The sequence below is a fragment of the Tetrao urogallus genome, assembly GCF_951394365.1.
Source record: "Tetrao urogallus genome assembly, chromosome: Z".
Lineage (NCBI taxonomy): Eukaryota > Metazoa > Chordata > Aves > Galliformes > Phasianidae > Tetrao > Tetrao urogallus.
In genome coordinates, this window is record NC_136816.1 from 52331546 (window position 1) to 52344882 (window position 13337).

Below are 13337 nucleotides of genomic sequence, written 5' to 3' on the forward strand. Positions count from 1 at the left end.
AACTCTCCTCATAAAAGCTTTCAGAAGTTTGTAAACAAATATCTCTTTTCCAGAAGTGTATAGAAGAAGGTACACAATTATTACTGAAGTATTAAGGATAAATGCTTGCTGTATACTTCATTGTTTACTGGCCTCTGTAAAACACAACCATTTCTTAGAATTTTCTCCACTCATTCCATTCCTGACATCTTATAGGCAAATTCATGTGCAATTTAGTGTGGGAGTTGGCTAATGACAAGGACCACATGCTTTTCTATGTGGACATGCTAAAAGAACTTATCTCTGGGAGCATCACCAGCATAGTATATTTCAATACACCTCAATTCCTGTTACTGTAATGGCTTTCACTAACATGTATTAGTACTCTGGTATCTGATGCATAAACCATAACTCTGGTACCAGAACTTGATTCTGCCTGCTAGTTTCCAGTTCCATAATGGAATGGAACTGGAATCAGTAGTAGATCACTATCTGTATAGTGTAGTAACACTAATGCACTAATAAGCAGTGCACTAGTAGACGACATTTTCTTTTTAGAAATGTTCCAAATTTTATTCAGATTGCCTGAAATGTAAACCTTGGTCTACTCCAAATTTTACACTTCAAAATATACATAACTTCTTACCCTGCTACTGCCTTTTGTTTATTCTACTTTTTTTTTTCTGCTATGACTTGGATTTGAACATCGAAAATCCTCCACTGACCTACTACTTTAATATTCATCATAAACAGTAATAAACATACTGCAGCACAGAGAATACAAGAGATACAAAATAAAAAATGAGATGGAAGGAAAGAAAGTTAATTTAGTCCTCAAGTGAGGTAAGGCGGCCTGCAGTTGATCCACTTCTCTCATTAAAAATAATAGTAAGCATGGTGCAGTTTTAAAGAATTTTCAGTTTCTGAGCTAAAACATGCCACACAGATCATCAGACGCATAAAAAATTTTCAGTACAGATAAACATATCATTTAACTATTTACATTTCCAGATAATACTCGGTACTGGCTTATGCCTTTGGCAAAGTTACTTTTAACAGTGCCAACATACCAATTCGGCCACTTCAACGTTTCGCACAGCAGGGTCAGGTGCCACCTCCGGCCAGTCAGACAGCTCCAGGTAGCCAGTGGCTCGGCTGTTCAGCGTGTGAGACAAGGTACCAAGCTGGAAATGATCCCGATCTATTAAAAAAATGGGGGAGTGGAAAATACACAAACAACATGAGCTCCACCACATAGAGCAATCTTAATCAGGGGTAAAGGTAATTGCTATTATATTACCTCAAATGTCATGGAATAAATATAAACTAGGAAGCTCTTCATAGGTCAAAAAACTGATTTCAGTCCATAGATTACAATAATCTCCCCCATAATGGTCAATAAAAAAGCTAATCAGTCAGTGTGTTTAGAGGTGTTGCTCTGAAATGTAGCTTCTCTAAAAATTACTTTACTGTGAATATTAAGAATGACAGCACAGTTAAACAATCCATATACATGTCTTGGCACAAACACATCCAGAATCTTAATAGTTTTTCTTCAAAATGGAGCTCCTTTTAGAGCTTTACAACATACAGGAGTATGAAAATTAAAATTGCAAATCATGACAGTAACAGCATTTTTAATTCAGATAACCTAATAACCTTTTCATTTGAGAAGACAATGGTTCTTAGTTCATAAAAGATGAAAATGCACTGCGAAAACTATCACTTTGGAGACAAACAATAAAAAGCTAATCTACGGAGATTCAATTTATTTCAGATTCATAATAGGTTTACAGTGCATTAACAACCTTCTATTAAAGTCTAGATAAAAGACTAAAGACATTTTCCTAAATGAAAGAATATTTTTCTTCAAAATACACACTTTCTGTTATTAAGCCAAATATAAAATCCACACAAACAGTTTTGCCAGGGTTTGTCATCAGGCAAATGTAATGTGTATGCAACATGTAAACCTTGTTTGCAGAGTGAGTACCTTTGCATATTAATCATTTGTGTTCGCTAAGTGACGCAATTTGTGAGTATATTTGAGATAGAATAGGCTGTCACATTCCTTTACACAATGAACGTTTACCAAATGATTTTGGCAGTAATACCTTTAAAGGGAGACTCGAGCAATGGAGCAGGTTTCTGTGCCAGAAATATTTTTTTGGCATATTTGCTTAAAGCTCCACTCTTCTCATTCGGAACAATAAGCTGCCTAATAAATCTTGTACGGTCTCTGATGTCGTAGCTTTGATCATACTTGCCGAGATTTAATACATACTGGGTAAGCAATTTTGTCTGTGGAAAAAAACAGGACAAGAACAGAATACAAGTTATTTATGATTATTGATAACTCTGGATAAACATATTTAAAGAGGTAATAAAAATGAATGGTTATGTCAAACAAATGTTGTTCCACAGGGAATATGCATTTCTAAAGCTGCAAATGGAATTCTGAAGCCAAAGCACATGTCCTCTTCTGTATTGGGGAGGTGAATGCTGAGTACTGAGAAGCAGCCATGTGCTAGATTATTAAACTGCTGAAGTGGAAAGAAAGGCATCATTAAAAAAATAATCATATATGGCAAACCCGCTGAAGGATCTACGTGAGGATAATGAATGTGGAAATACAACTAAAAACATGGCACTCAAAACTTAATCGGAAAAATATGCAGGACATCAAAACATCAGAGGGTATTAGGGGGCTGGCAAACTGCTTCTGCTGAGGTGTGTTTTATGAAGAGATACAGTCCCTGGCATAAGCAGTGTCTGCACTCTGACTGCACTCAGTTACTTTATCCTGAATTATGACCCATTAAAGCAGACACATGAATCACTGAACTGGATTACTGCAAATTATTTGCAGTGCATTTAGCTGTTACTTTTTCATAAAAGCAAGCTGCTGATGCCCTCTAAAAACCAGGATAAAAGACTTCTTCCATTTTTTTCTTGAAGCTTAAAGCCTCCAGTAACATCGGTCATTTATTTATTTATGTAAGTGAACAACTTGTATTATCATGCTTTTTACAGGATAATAGGACTTCTTAATTTGATGTCTGAGAATATTAACACGTATTAAATAATTTTAATAATACAAATAAATTTTAAAAAAACCACACACACAGGAAGACTCTCCCTTAGAAATACTAAGGTAGGTAGGGTGCGCAGAGCAATAACATTGAACAGAACTGCAATGATCAAATGCATTTGAAAGAATTATGCAACTTTGTTCATACAGAAGGAAACAGTAAAAAGAGCAAAAAAAATTTACCATCACAAGAAAGTTAATTTTTAGTATAACAACTAAGAGTAGATGGATAACATAAAGTTAAGACATTGACAAGAGGCATTTACTTTCTTTACGCAAAGAAACTAGCTTGCATATGTATCTTGTTTATCAGGCAATTGTTACCGGAGTAGCATTTTTAATTGCATAAGGGGAGGAATATGCAAAAAAAAAAAAAAAAGCATTAAATTTTGGAATGTACAGTTTATTAGGAAAAAATCCTTTTTGAGGATGCAAGTTAGAGTAGTCCACATATCTACAAAGACTTTTTCAGCATACTGATTAATTCCTGTAAGTGACATACACAGTAACAAAAACTTTTTTTTATTTTAAACATATATGTAGGTTGCTCCAAAAATAATGTCTCCCATTTATTTCCATGGAAAATACAACAGATACTGAGAGAACAATACCTCTATTTGATGATAGCACTATTTCAGCTACAAAACTCTCTTTTTAAAAAGAGTCCCCATTGTTAGTTATGCATTTATAGCTGCAATGAACAAGAGCCTTGTAGCAATCTGCACCACTGCTGAAACGCACCACCCACCACCTCACTGTGCTCACATCCACTGCTTGGTCTCCACAAATGTTCAGGAAGTACCAACGAACATCAATAGGTGCCATTATTTCCACATGGAGGAATTCAATGTCACACCTTTGCTCCATACACACTTCCATGTCAGATGGCCCTCTGCTGCCAACAGTCACGTGGCAAGAAAATGCAATGGAATACTGATAAGAAAGTTAAAGTTAACTTCCATACCACCACCATCTGCCTATGACATTATGGGCCATAAATAACAACATAATAAAATAGGAGGCATTGTTTTTGGAGCAGCCCTTATACAACACGATATTGAAACATGGCATTTTCTTTAATGGGATCATTTCCATGATCCTTTCTTTCTTACTCTCCACGAAAACACCTCTTCCATATTTCTCTATACAAATACATATGCCGAATGCTCCATACTGCAAGAATTCTCCTTGCAGGTGTCATAAATAGCATTAATGAAAACAGCAATAGAACACTAAATTTTTTTTATGGCAGTGCAACCAAACAAGTCAGAGAAGCTCTTCTACATAGCGGTACCTAGTAGAAACAATTAATTTTAATTAAAAACAGAAAATAAATTAATGAACACTCCCTCAGTTTTGCCAACAAAGGAATATCTATAAGCTGAAAACTGTTTCAGCAAGAAGTTAGTCTTCTAAAATACGACAGAATCTGCACATATCTGACTTCATACTTCAATAAAACAAAGCACTCTGACATAAATATTCTATACGTTTATTACCATATGCCCACCTCTTGTTATCTGTACAAGCTCATTATATGCAGACATAATATCACTTCTTATATCTCTGCACTGTTAGCATTTACTACTTTTGTTTGTACATTTTGGTTTGGCCAGTGAGAAGGTATAGAACAGACCATCCTTTAGCAATGTTTGTAGAACTTTCCAATGGCACTGCTTCTACTTAAGAATATGATGTATATTTTAGACTAGCAGTAATTTGCTGTTTGGCTCTCCTTGAAAAATATTTTAATGCAAATATCACCAGTGGCTTAGCCTCAACAATGGGAGAGAAACAGCAAACTATCCATTCTTAGTTGCCGTTACCTCACAGTAACTTGACTCCTTTGATACACAAGACAAGGATGCTGTGCTAAGTCACATTTAACAAATTATCCCTTTACAATTACTTGGGCCTTTATTCAGCATGACACCTATCATGTTACACAGCAGAAACACCTCTGAATATCTTTTCTTCTTCGCAAAGAATAGCTCAAGCAATTAGATACCATGTTTTTCTGCATAACTTGTTTCCCTCATATGAACTCCACTTACATAGATATATACTGCATTCACAAAGATTCTTACGATCCTAATTGACAACAAAAGGAAATAAGCTTACTAAACAACATGGACAATCAGAAGAAATCTTATGATATATTTATCCAGATAGCACTGAACCTAGAGGTCTTAAATTATAAAAAGCTGTTGCAAACTCATCACACAATTAAAAAAATAGAACTGGAAATTCTTATTAAAAAAAAAATTGAATTTCCAAAGTATTCCTGAAAATATACTGCATTAGATGTTTGGACTTATGTCTAAGGAAATTAACAGCAAATCAAACATGATATTTTAAGGATTTGAAAATACAAAGTCATATTCCCTCCAGAATTGGTGCTTTTTTACCTGCTTGTCTTTCATCTTGTTTTTGTGTCTCTGCTGTCCTTACTCTACTTTTCAGTAAAATGATATTGCATCTTTGAGATTACCTCAACTCCACTGGCTTTGAAGGAAATTAACAAAGAATTAAAAAGTATTATGTGGTGGAGTAGGATACAGGAGAAAACATAGACAAGGGGAGAGAGGGACAGAAAGACAACTGAGCAGCCAAGTGTACAGGGTTTGCCTGAGAGCTCGACAATTAGGCTAATGAGTGGCTGAGTATTTTAGGAACTGGAATCACACCTGAAATAAATGTTTTAATGAGGGAGTTGAGAAGAGTCTTATTCCTGGCAATGATGTAGATGAACAGGAAGTGCTGCTGGCTCCTAAAGGCAAAAACACCTATTACAGTTTGGAAGGAGCTTTCAATCAAGCCAGATCATCAACCTATGCTCTTTGAATTTTGTACAAAAATATCCTGATGACTCAAGAAGAAAGCTTACTACTACACAACTTAAAAGAGGAAAATACCTTTCCGTGACACTCATCATTTAGCAGGCATCTCAGGAGACAGATTCATCCACTTTATAATCAACATCATATTTGAATCAATTAACATGCCTCATGTAAAATATATTTAAAAATGTATTATGACCACATGAGTTTGGAAAAAGAATATCACAGAAATCATCATCTCCAAGGATTTTTGGCCATTTGGAAAAATTAGTAAATACTACCAATGGCCCAGTAAGAGACAATTAAGATAATCAAACCAATCTTTTCTTAACTCAGTCAGCACTTTCATTAAGAAGAGCACTGACAGAAAGAAGTCACCTTTTGTTACTCACCCATTTTAGACTGTCTGAGCAAAGGACAAGCATTCATTCTTATTTGAATGCAAGGCAAGACAGTTCATCTCCCACATGCCCTACAGAATAAAGTCTCAGATGGATCAAGTCTGCAGTTAGATATAGCTATCAAGGAACACATCACTGTTGCACACATGCAAGATCCTATGCTGTCAAAGCTGCTATGAAACAAAAAGGTCTACGAGTCCAGTCTATATAACTCAAATAATATATTCATTATATATTTGGAAAATATTTCACAAACTTTTATAGAAAAATTAGAATGTGAAAAATTAGTGTCAAGATGCTATATTCCACAGCCAGAGAGTGACGAAGTTCACAGTACGGTCACTGAGATGAATTAAACAGTAAGGCCCTCTCACAGCTATAGAATCTAAGTTCATTCTTCTGTATTATCTGACATTTTTAGGTTATCTTTATCAGCAGAGATGATCAAAACCCACTCTCCCACAAAGGAAAGTGAAATAATATGAAACAGAGAGAAAAGAAAAAGCAGCTACTATCTTTAAGACGAGCACCAACAGAAAGACACTGAGGCCTTTTTCTGGCATTTCTTCTTAAATATCTTGAACCAAAACAAGCAATTTTTTATTCATAATGACAGAAGTCCCCAGAAAATTCTGCTTTTTGATCCAGAAAGCAGCAAATCTCAGCTGGAAAATTTCCAATTTTATGCTGATTAAACAATTTATAAATAGTTTTTACTTACCTGAATGAAAAAAAATCCACAAATCTTCTCAATAAAGAAAGGAACAACAAAAAAAGAGCAATTTCATCGATACATCTGTGTTTATGATACAGCATGCTCAAGGGCTGTTGGTTAGGTTTAGGTTGAGTTCTAAAAATAGTAATAATTACTGTGAACTGGTTTCAGTTGTTTATTAAAAGAAATCAGGACTGGACTATACAGATGGTACAAAAAAACCTACTGTGACTGTAAATATATTCTCTTGTGTATTTAAACCTTACCTGCTTTGAGTTTGTTAAATACAGTTTTGCTCCCAAATTTAAGATCTGCAACTTTACAAGGTCATCTTCATTTATGAAGCTCTTGGCTGTCTTTCTCAAAACATCAGGTGCAATCTTTGGAACCCGTTCACAGTACTCCCCAATGAGCCACAAGATGCTGGCTCTTGCTACTGGAACCTGAGAAAACATCACACATCATAAATTAGCATATTCACATGGAAAACGTGCTTACTTGCACTGTGCTCAGTAATAGGTTAAACAAAATACTGCCTAAACATAATTGGCGTGAAAGAAACACAGACCCAGATTATAACTCATTCAACGCACTCACTGTGGTAGACTGAGTGTACATACATAGATTCTGACCCAAAACACATACCAGTTGACAAGGCAAACAGATCAGGAGTGTGAACAGAGACACACAGAAGCTATGTGCCCATGATAACAGTACCAGACAATGGCAATTAGAAAGAAAATATAAGTATTTCAGGTTCAGCTGGGAATGCTTGCCATCAGATTATGCTAAAGACCATGCTGAAACGCAAATGCTTTTTGTGTCTATATTCATATAGAAATGGTTCTGAATAAACAGAGCTTCCTCAGCTCTTGTCCATCAACTTCAAAAGCATAGGAATTTAAGACTACTGTTATTTTTCCTCCGTCCTTATTTAAAGTCATATGACAGCAAGATTCATATTTTTGCACATGTCCTGTGAGAGCTCAGTGTCAGATTTTGGAGAGAGAGGAGTTCAAAATTAGTCTTTTCAACTTTGGAATAGGATCTGTCTCCTTAAGCAGAAACACTCAGACCAGAAAGTTCACACAGGTCTTTTATTTTTGGAGATACTGGACTGTGTTTCACAGGAGTTAAGTGGCATGGCGATACATGCAGAGAATTTTCAAAGGTGGGAAAATTCATCCAGGAAAAAGCATGTCCTGAGAGCACCACAAGTTTTACACAGAACCTTTATCGATACACTTTGAAAAAATACAACTGTTCTATCCTGTAAAATGACAGACTTTAGGTTAGAAAAAAATGCCAAGGGTAAGCTTCCAATTGCAACTGCAATTTCAGCTAATTTTTTTCCACTTTTTTTCCAAAGTGAAAAATGTGTATAAAGCTTTTATGACTCTCTACACTACACAGTGTTCTTTTTGAGTAAGCTTACACGGAAGGTAGTTTGAATTCTGCCTTAGGAGAACTGGAGAGAACAGGTTTGAGAAGTTCAGCACTGCAGTTTTTAAAACACTCATTCTTTCTATCCTGTATCGGTGTTATAATTACTTTTTCAGCACCTGCCCAGAATTCATTTACATGTCAGAATTACAATGGAAAGCAACTTTTAGTTATTCTATCCTGTATGCATTTTAAATTTGGAAACTCTGCTTTTTAGTTACATTCGTAACTTAACAAATATAAGTAAATTACCAAGGTTCAGAACAGCATTTTCCAACCTATGGCCCACAGTCCCCAGAAAATGGCCCAGTAAACCATATTTAAGAAAAGCTAATTACGTTCACAAGAAATTCTAGTGATTAAGCACCTTCTAGCATCCCGGAAAGATTGAGAACAGCTTTGAATAAAATCAGTCTCAAATACCTGACTCTATCCTGCACACTGTTGCAAATACATAAGCCAACAAAAGTTCAAACAAAGGACTGCTTCTATAGAAAGAAGGAGCAATAAGATCATGGAAGGACATAACTCAGGAGTCCAATAACAACAACAAAATATCCCTCAAGATAAACATCAGATGTAAATTCTGAAAAGATGCTTGATGCAGAGTTAACATAACTACAAAATAATGTATTGAGTGTGCTATAACACAAGTATGTGAGACAGATATACATAAATATGGAGACTTTTTAATTAATTGTTAAAAAAGGTCTTGGAATCTATGGCATGGGAGACAGGAACAAGGTACTGAACAACTGCTAAATACAAGAACTTCAAATGCAGTCAGAAAATGTTCACCTGCAGTACAGTAAGACTGATGTCATTACTGTACGCTGATTTCAGAAGGGAAAGAGGTTATTTCTAATGTTCCAAAGGTTACACTGCATTAAGACCTCACTCCCGATCTATTACTTTAAATTGGGCTAAAGAATAGTAATTGAGTGGTACATTAAATTTTCCAGTATTGGAGCAGTTCAAGTTGCCTGCTGTACAGACAGAATACCTCTAAATAAGAATATATGGGCAACTTCACATTTCAGTTATGCTAGATTTATTTTTCTTAAATATTTCATTATAGACTTGTTAAAAAATTACAATTCTACAAGAGAACACCAAGTACCCCGCTCTAGGCAGCAGCCCATCAGAAACATCTCTTCCCTATTACTGCCTTGCTCACATAGCAGACTACTTTCAAAAACTGTATTTATTATGAAATACAAAAACTAGAAATGTAATTTTTCAAATCAAATCCAGAACTATGCTTTAAAAACACAATGAAATATTTAGATGTGCACTGTTTTATGCCTGAAGTTGTTTTTTTTTTTCTTACAAAGTTCTTCGTAAAATGTAAATCTTACAAAGTAGTCTCACAATGTCAAATAAACAAACTAAACCTGCTTAACTTGAAAAACACTGCAAAAGGAAACCACACAGAATATCTTGTGAGACTGTGCATTTTAACCAGCCTACTATATAAATACACTATATATTAAACACAATTTTGTGCAATGAGAATCGATATCAATTAGAGACTTTTGAATCGAACCCTAAGTGGAAACCATTTTAATGAAAAGTATATGTGGAACTGATGAACCCAATGTTTCCGTGTCACTGGATTCATTTGGGGTCAAAATCACACAATATTTTCAGAGTTCTTTTTCCCTGCTTAAGACTGCCCGTCTTCAAACATGTAATATCAAATGCATGATCCTGAAGCCATTGTTTCCAGAGCAAACAAGAAATGAAGCCACTTCTGGACCTTCATTGCCTTTTCCAGTATAGCATAAGTAGGGACCTTGACTCAACAAAAGTGCTGAAAATAATACCTTAATTATTCAGCCCTGCTCTGTATTGTTCTCTAAAGCAAACAGTATGGCAAATTACTTTGCCTTATGTTTTATTCTATACACCCCGAGCAAGTCGTTAAGTGCTCTTCTGAAGCTGCAGTACAAAAAGGCAGTTTCTACAGCCATTTTAACCCATTATCTGTCTGGAAGAAAATAAATAAACAGTTTTAAAAAAAAGTATATATATATATTTGTAATTTAAAAAAAATTAGAAAAACAACTTACAGCAGGTAGTTGCAGCAATTAGAGAAAAACATCTACAAAGGTTTTACAGATTATTCTAAATAGAACATTTCAAAAAGCTCTTGTTATTCCATTCTATGCTCATTACACAATATATGAGCCTAAATCACAACTTAAAATTACTAGTTCTGGTCATCTACATTTGCCAGAAAACAAGTTGATATTCAAACAGACTGTAACTGGAATTAGAAATGGAAAGAGGGTTAACTTTGATGAGGCAATGCCAGATGTCAGTACAAAGAAAAGATACATAAGTAAGCACCTCCTGTGTTTACCTGGTTGAATTAGTCTAACCAAACTATGTTAAAACTTAATTCAGGTTAAAACTGCCAGTACTTGTTCTTATACAAATTCTGAATCATGTGCAATCTGAAAGAAAATTATTTGTGAAAATGAATGAACATCATTATTATGTGACGAAAGAATATTCTATAATCTTTTGAAAAAGCCCCTCAGCAACATCCTTGTAAATCTTGATCCTTTATGAGGCTGGAAGGCATTTCCTTGGGTAAAAAAAGGACTAGAAAATATAAAATACAGAAAAGCAGTTACAACCATCAGTTGTTCCCCAGGGCCCTCTCAGTGAAGACATGCTGCTCAACAGCTCTGCAAGTAAGTGAGAAAAGTATCTAGAAAGCTGACCAAGGCTGCTGACAGTAAATTATTCAACGTAATGTAAACTAAAACAGAGCCTGAAGAGTTGTAGGTGAGTCATTCGTCGCACTTAAGAATTTATGCAGGCAGCCTTGGTACATTAATATCAGAATTTTAGAAAAAAAATCCTACAAAATACTGATAAAAGTCCAAACTTCTTCTAGAGAAGAGTATCTCTGGATTACAAGCAACTCTATAGTTCTTTGGAGATACTAACTCAATGCTCAGTAGAAATTGAAAGGCAGAAAACACTATGAAAGGTAAAAAAAAATGTAAATAATATATGCCATTAAATTAAATTTCTTTATATTCTGATTATTGTGGGCAACTTCTGGTCACCCCACTTCAAAAATCACTGGAATCAGAAAAAACAAACAGAAAAAAAAAAAGGCTTATCAAAAGATACAGAATACAAGAAGAGGTTATTTTAGATTACTGAACATGGCAACATGGATAGCAAACAGATCTTTGCCTGGGTACACCTGAGGTACAAGTCTAAAGTAAAAATGAGAACATAGAAAAAGAAGAAAGATAAGAGATCTTTTTAATATGTAAGAAACATCAGTGTAAGGGTGAACTGAAACAGACACAGACCTAAAGTTTTATCCTAAATGAAAGTGATTGTTAACAAGAGCTCTGTATTTTTTAATTGAACTTCCTACCATTCCTTATAGTTAGGTAATACTTAGGTTACTATCCATCCTGTCATTTTCTAAATGGCTTCTGAAGAATCTTCCACAGGAATGAGTAAATTGCAGATTGGAAGACCTGAACAAAACACTATTATGGAAATTTTTTAGGCATCTTGTCACTGAAAATCAAAGTGGAATTGATAGCAACATTAATGCAACAAATTCATGCACCAGCCCCATATGTCACTTCATCCAGTTTCCACCAAATTTGTTTATTTTAGTGGCTAGGTGTTCACCATTTACCTAATCTGAAGTATGGTAAAAAAAAATCAAGTAGATAATTTTTACCTTACACATTTGTCTTTAACTGCTTATAGACATGTTCATTCTTTCTGCTGTTTTACATAGTACTAAACTTACGTTAAATTAAACTCTAAGCGGCACCAAAGAATTTCTTTGTTCACACTCGCCTACTCCCTACTTACTTTCAAGCTCACCTAAGATTATGTTTGATGGATTTGGACACCTTGATCAATAGCAACTTGAACACGAGTCAGCAACGTGTCCTCGCAGCCAAAAAGACCATCTGTACCTTGCTGTACACCAGCACCGCCAGTGGGCAAGGGGAGAGGTTCTTCCATTCCTCTCTGTTCTGGTGCAGTGTCACCTTAAGCACTGCGTGCAGTAGAAGAATCACAGAATAGCTGGGGTTGGAAGCAGTCTCAAAGCTCACCCAGTCCAAGTTCCTGCCATGAGCAGGACTGCCAGCCTGCCAGCAGCTCAGGCTGCCCAGGGCCCCATTCAACCTGGTTCCTGAACACCCCCAGGTATGGGGCATCTACAGCTTCTCTGGGCAGTTTGTGCCAGTGCCTCACTGCCCTCTGAGCAACCAATTTCTTTCTAATATCTAAACTAAATCTCCCCACTTTTAGTTTAAAGCCATTCCCCTTTGTCTATCACTGTGAGGAGTGACTCTGTGAAGCCCCTGGGTGTGCTCAGTGCAGAGCAGAGGAGCTGAGGGCAGCCCTCATGGCGGCACAGGGAGCAGAGGGCAGCGGTGAGCTGTGCTCTCTGTGACAGTGACAGAACGAGGCAACGCATGGAGCTGTGCCAGTGGAGGGGCGGCTGGGGGCTGGGGACAGGGTCTGCATCAGAGGGTGGTGGGCATGGAACGGGCTGCACAGGGCAATGGGCACAGCACCAAGACTGTCCAAATTCAAGAAGCATTTGAACAATGCTCTGAGACATAGGGTCCTGTGTGGGACCAGGAATCGGACTTGATGATCCTTGCTGATCCTTCAGGATATTCTCTGATTCTACAAAAATAAACCTCTGTTTAAAATACACCTCTACAAAAGTGTGTGTACTTGCACATACGTATATATTTCCTTCTGTGTTAACTAAATGTTAAGAAATCTTGCTTCGCATTTTTATGTTGTAAACAAAAACTGAGGCAACTATGTTGTAAACTCACATTTTAAAATGCACATGC

General features: G+C 36.0%; 1 protein-coding gene across 3 annotated transcripts in view; it reads right to left on the reverse strand.

The window, feature by feature from the left end:
* The window catches only part of AP3B1 (adaptor related protein complex 3 subunit beta 1), a gene marked incomplete at both ends in the record, with an annotated part of 157798 nt that overhangs the window by 61522 nt on the left and 82939 nt on the right, over positions 1–13337 (reverse strand). For all 3 annotated transcript variants that reach the window (XM_079549003.1, XM_079549002.1, XM_079549001.1), the window contains 3 exons: positions 1050–1180; positions 2094–2280; positions 7293–7469. In XM_079549003.1, coding sequence (XP_079405129.1) covers positions 1050–1180; positions 2094–2280; positions 7293–7469 — 495 coding nt within the window. The remainder of the gene's footprint in view (positions 1–1049; positions 1181–2093; positions 2281–7292; positions 7470–13337) is intronic.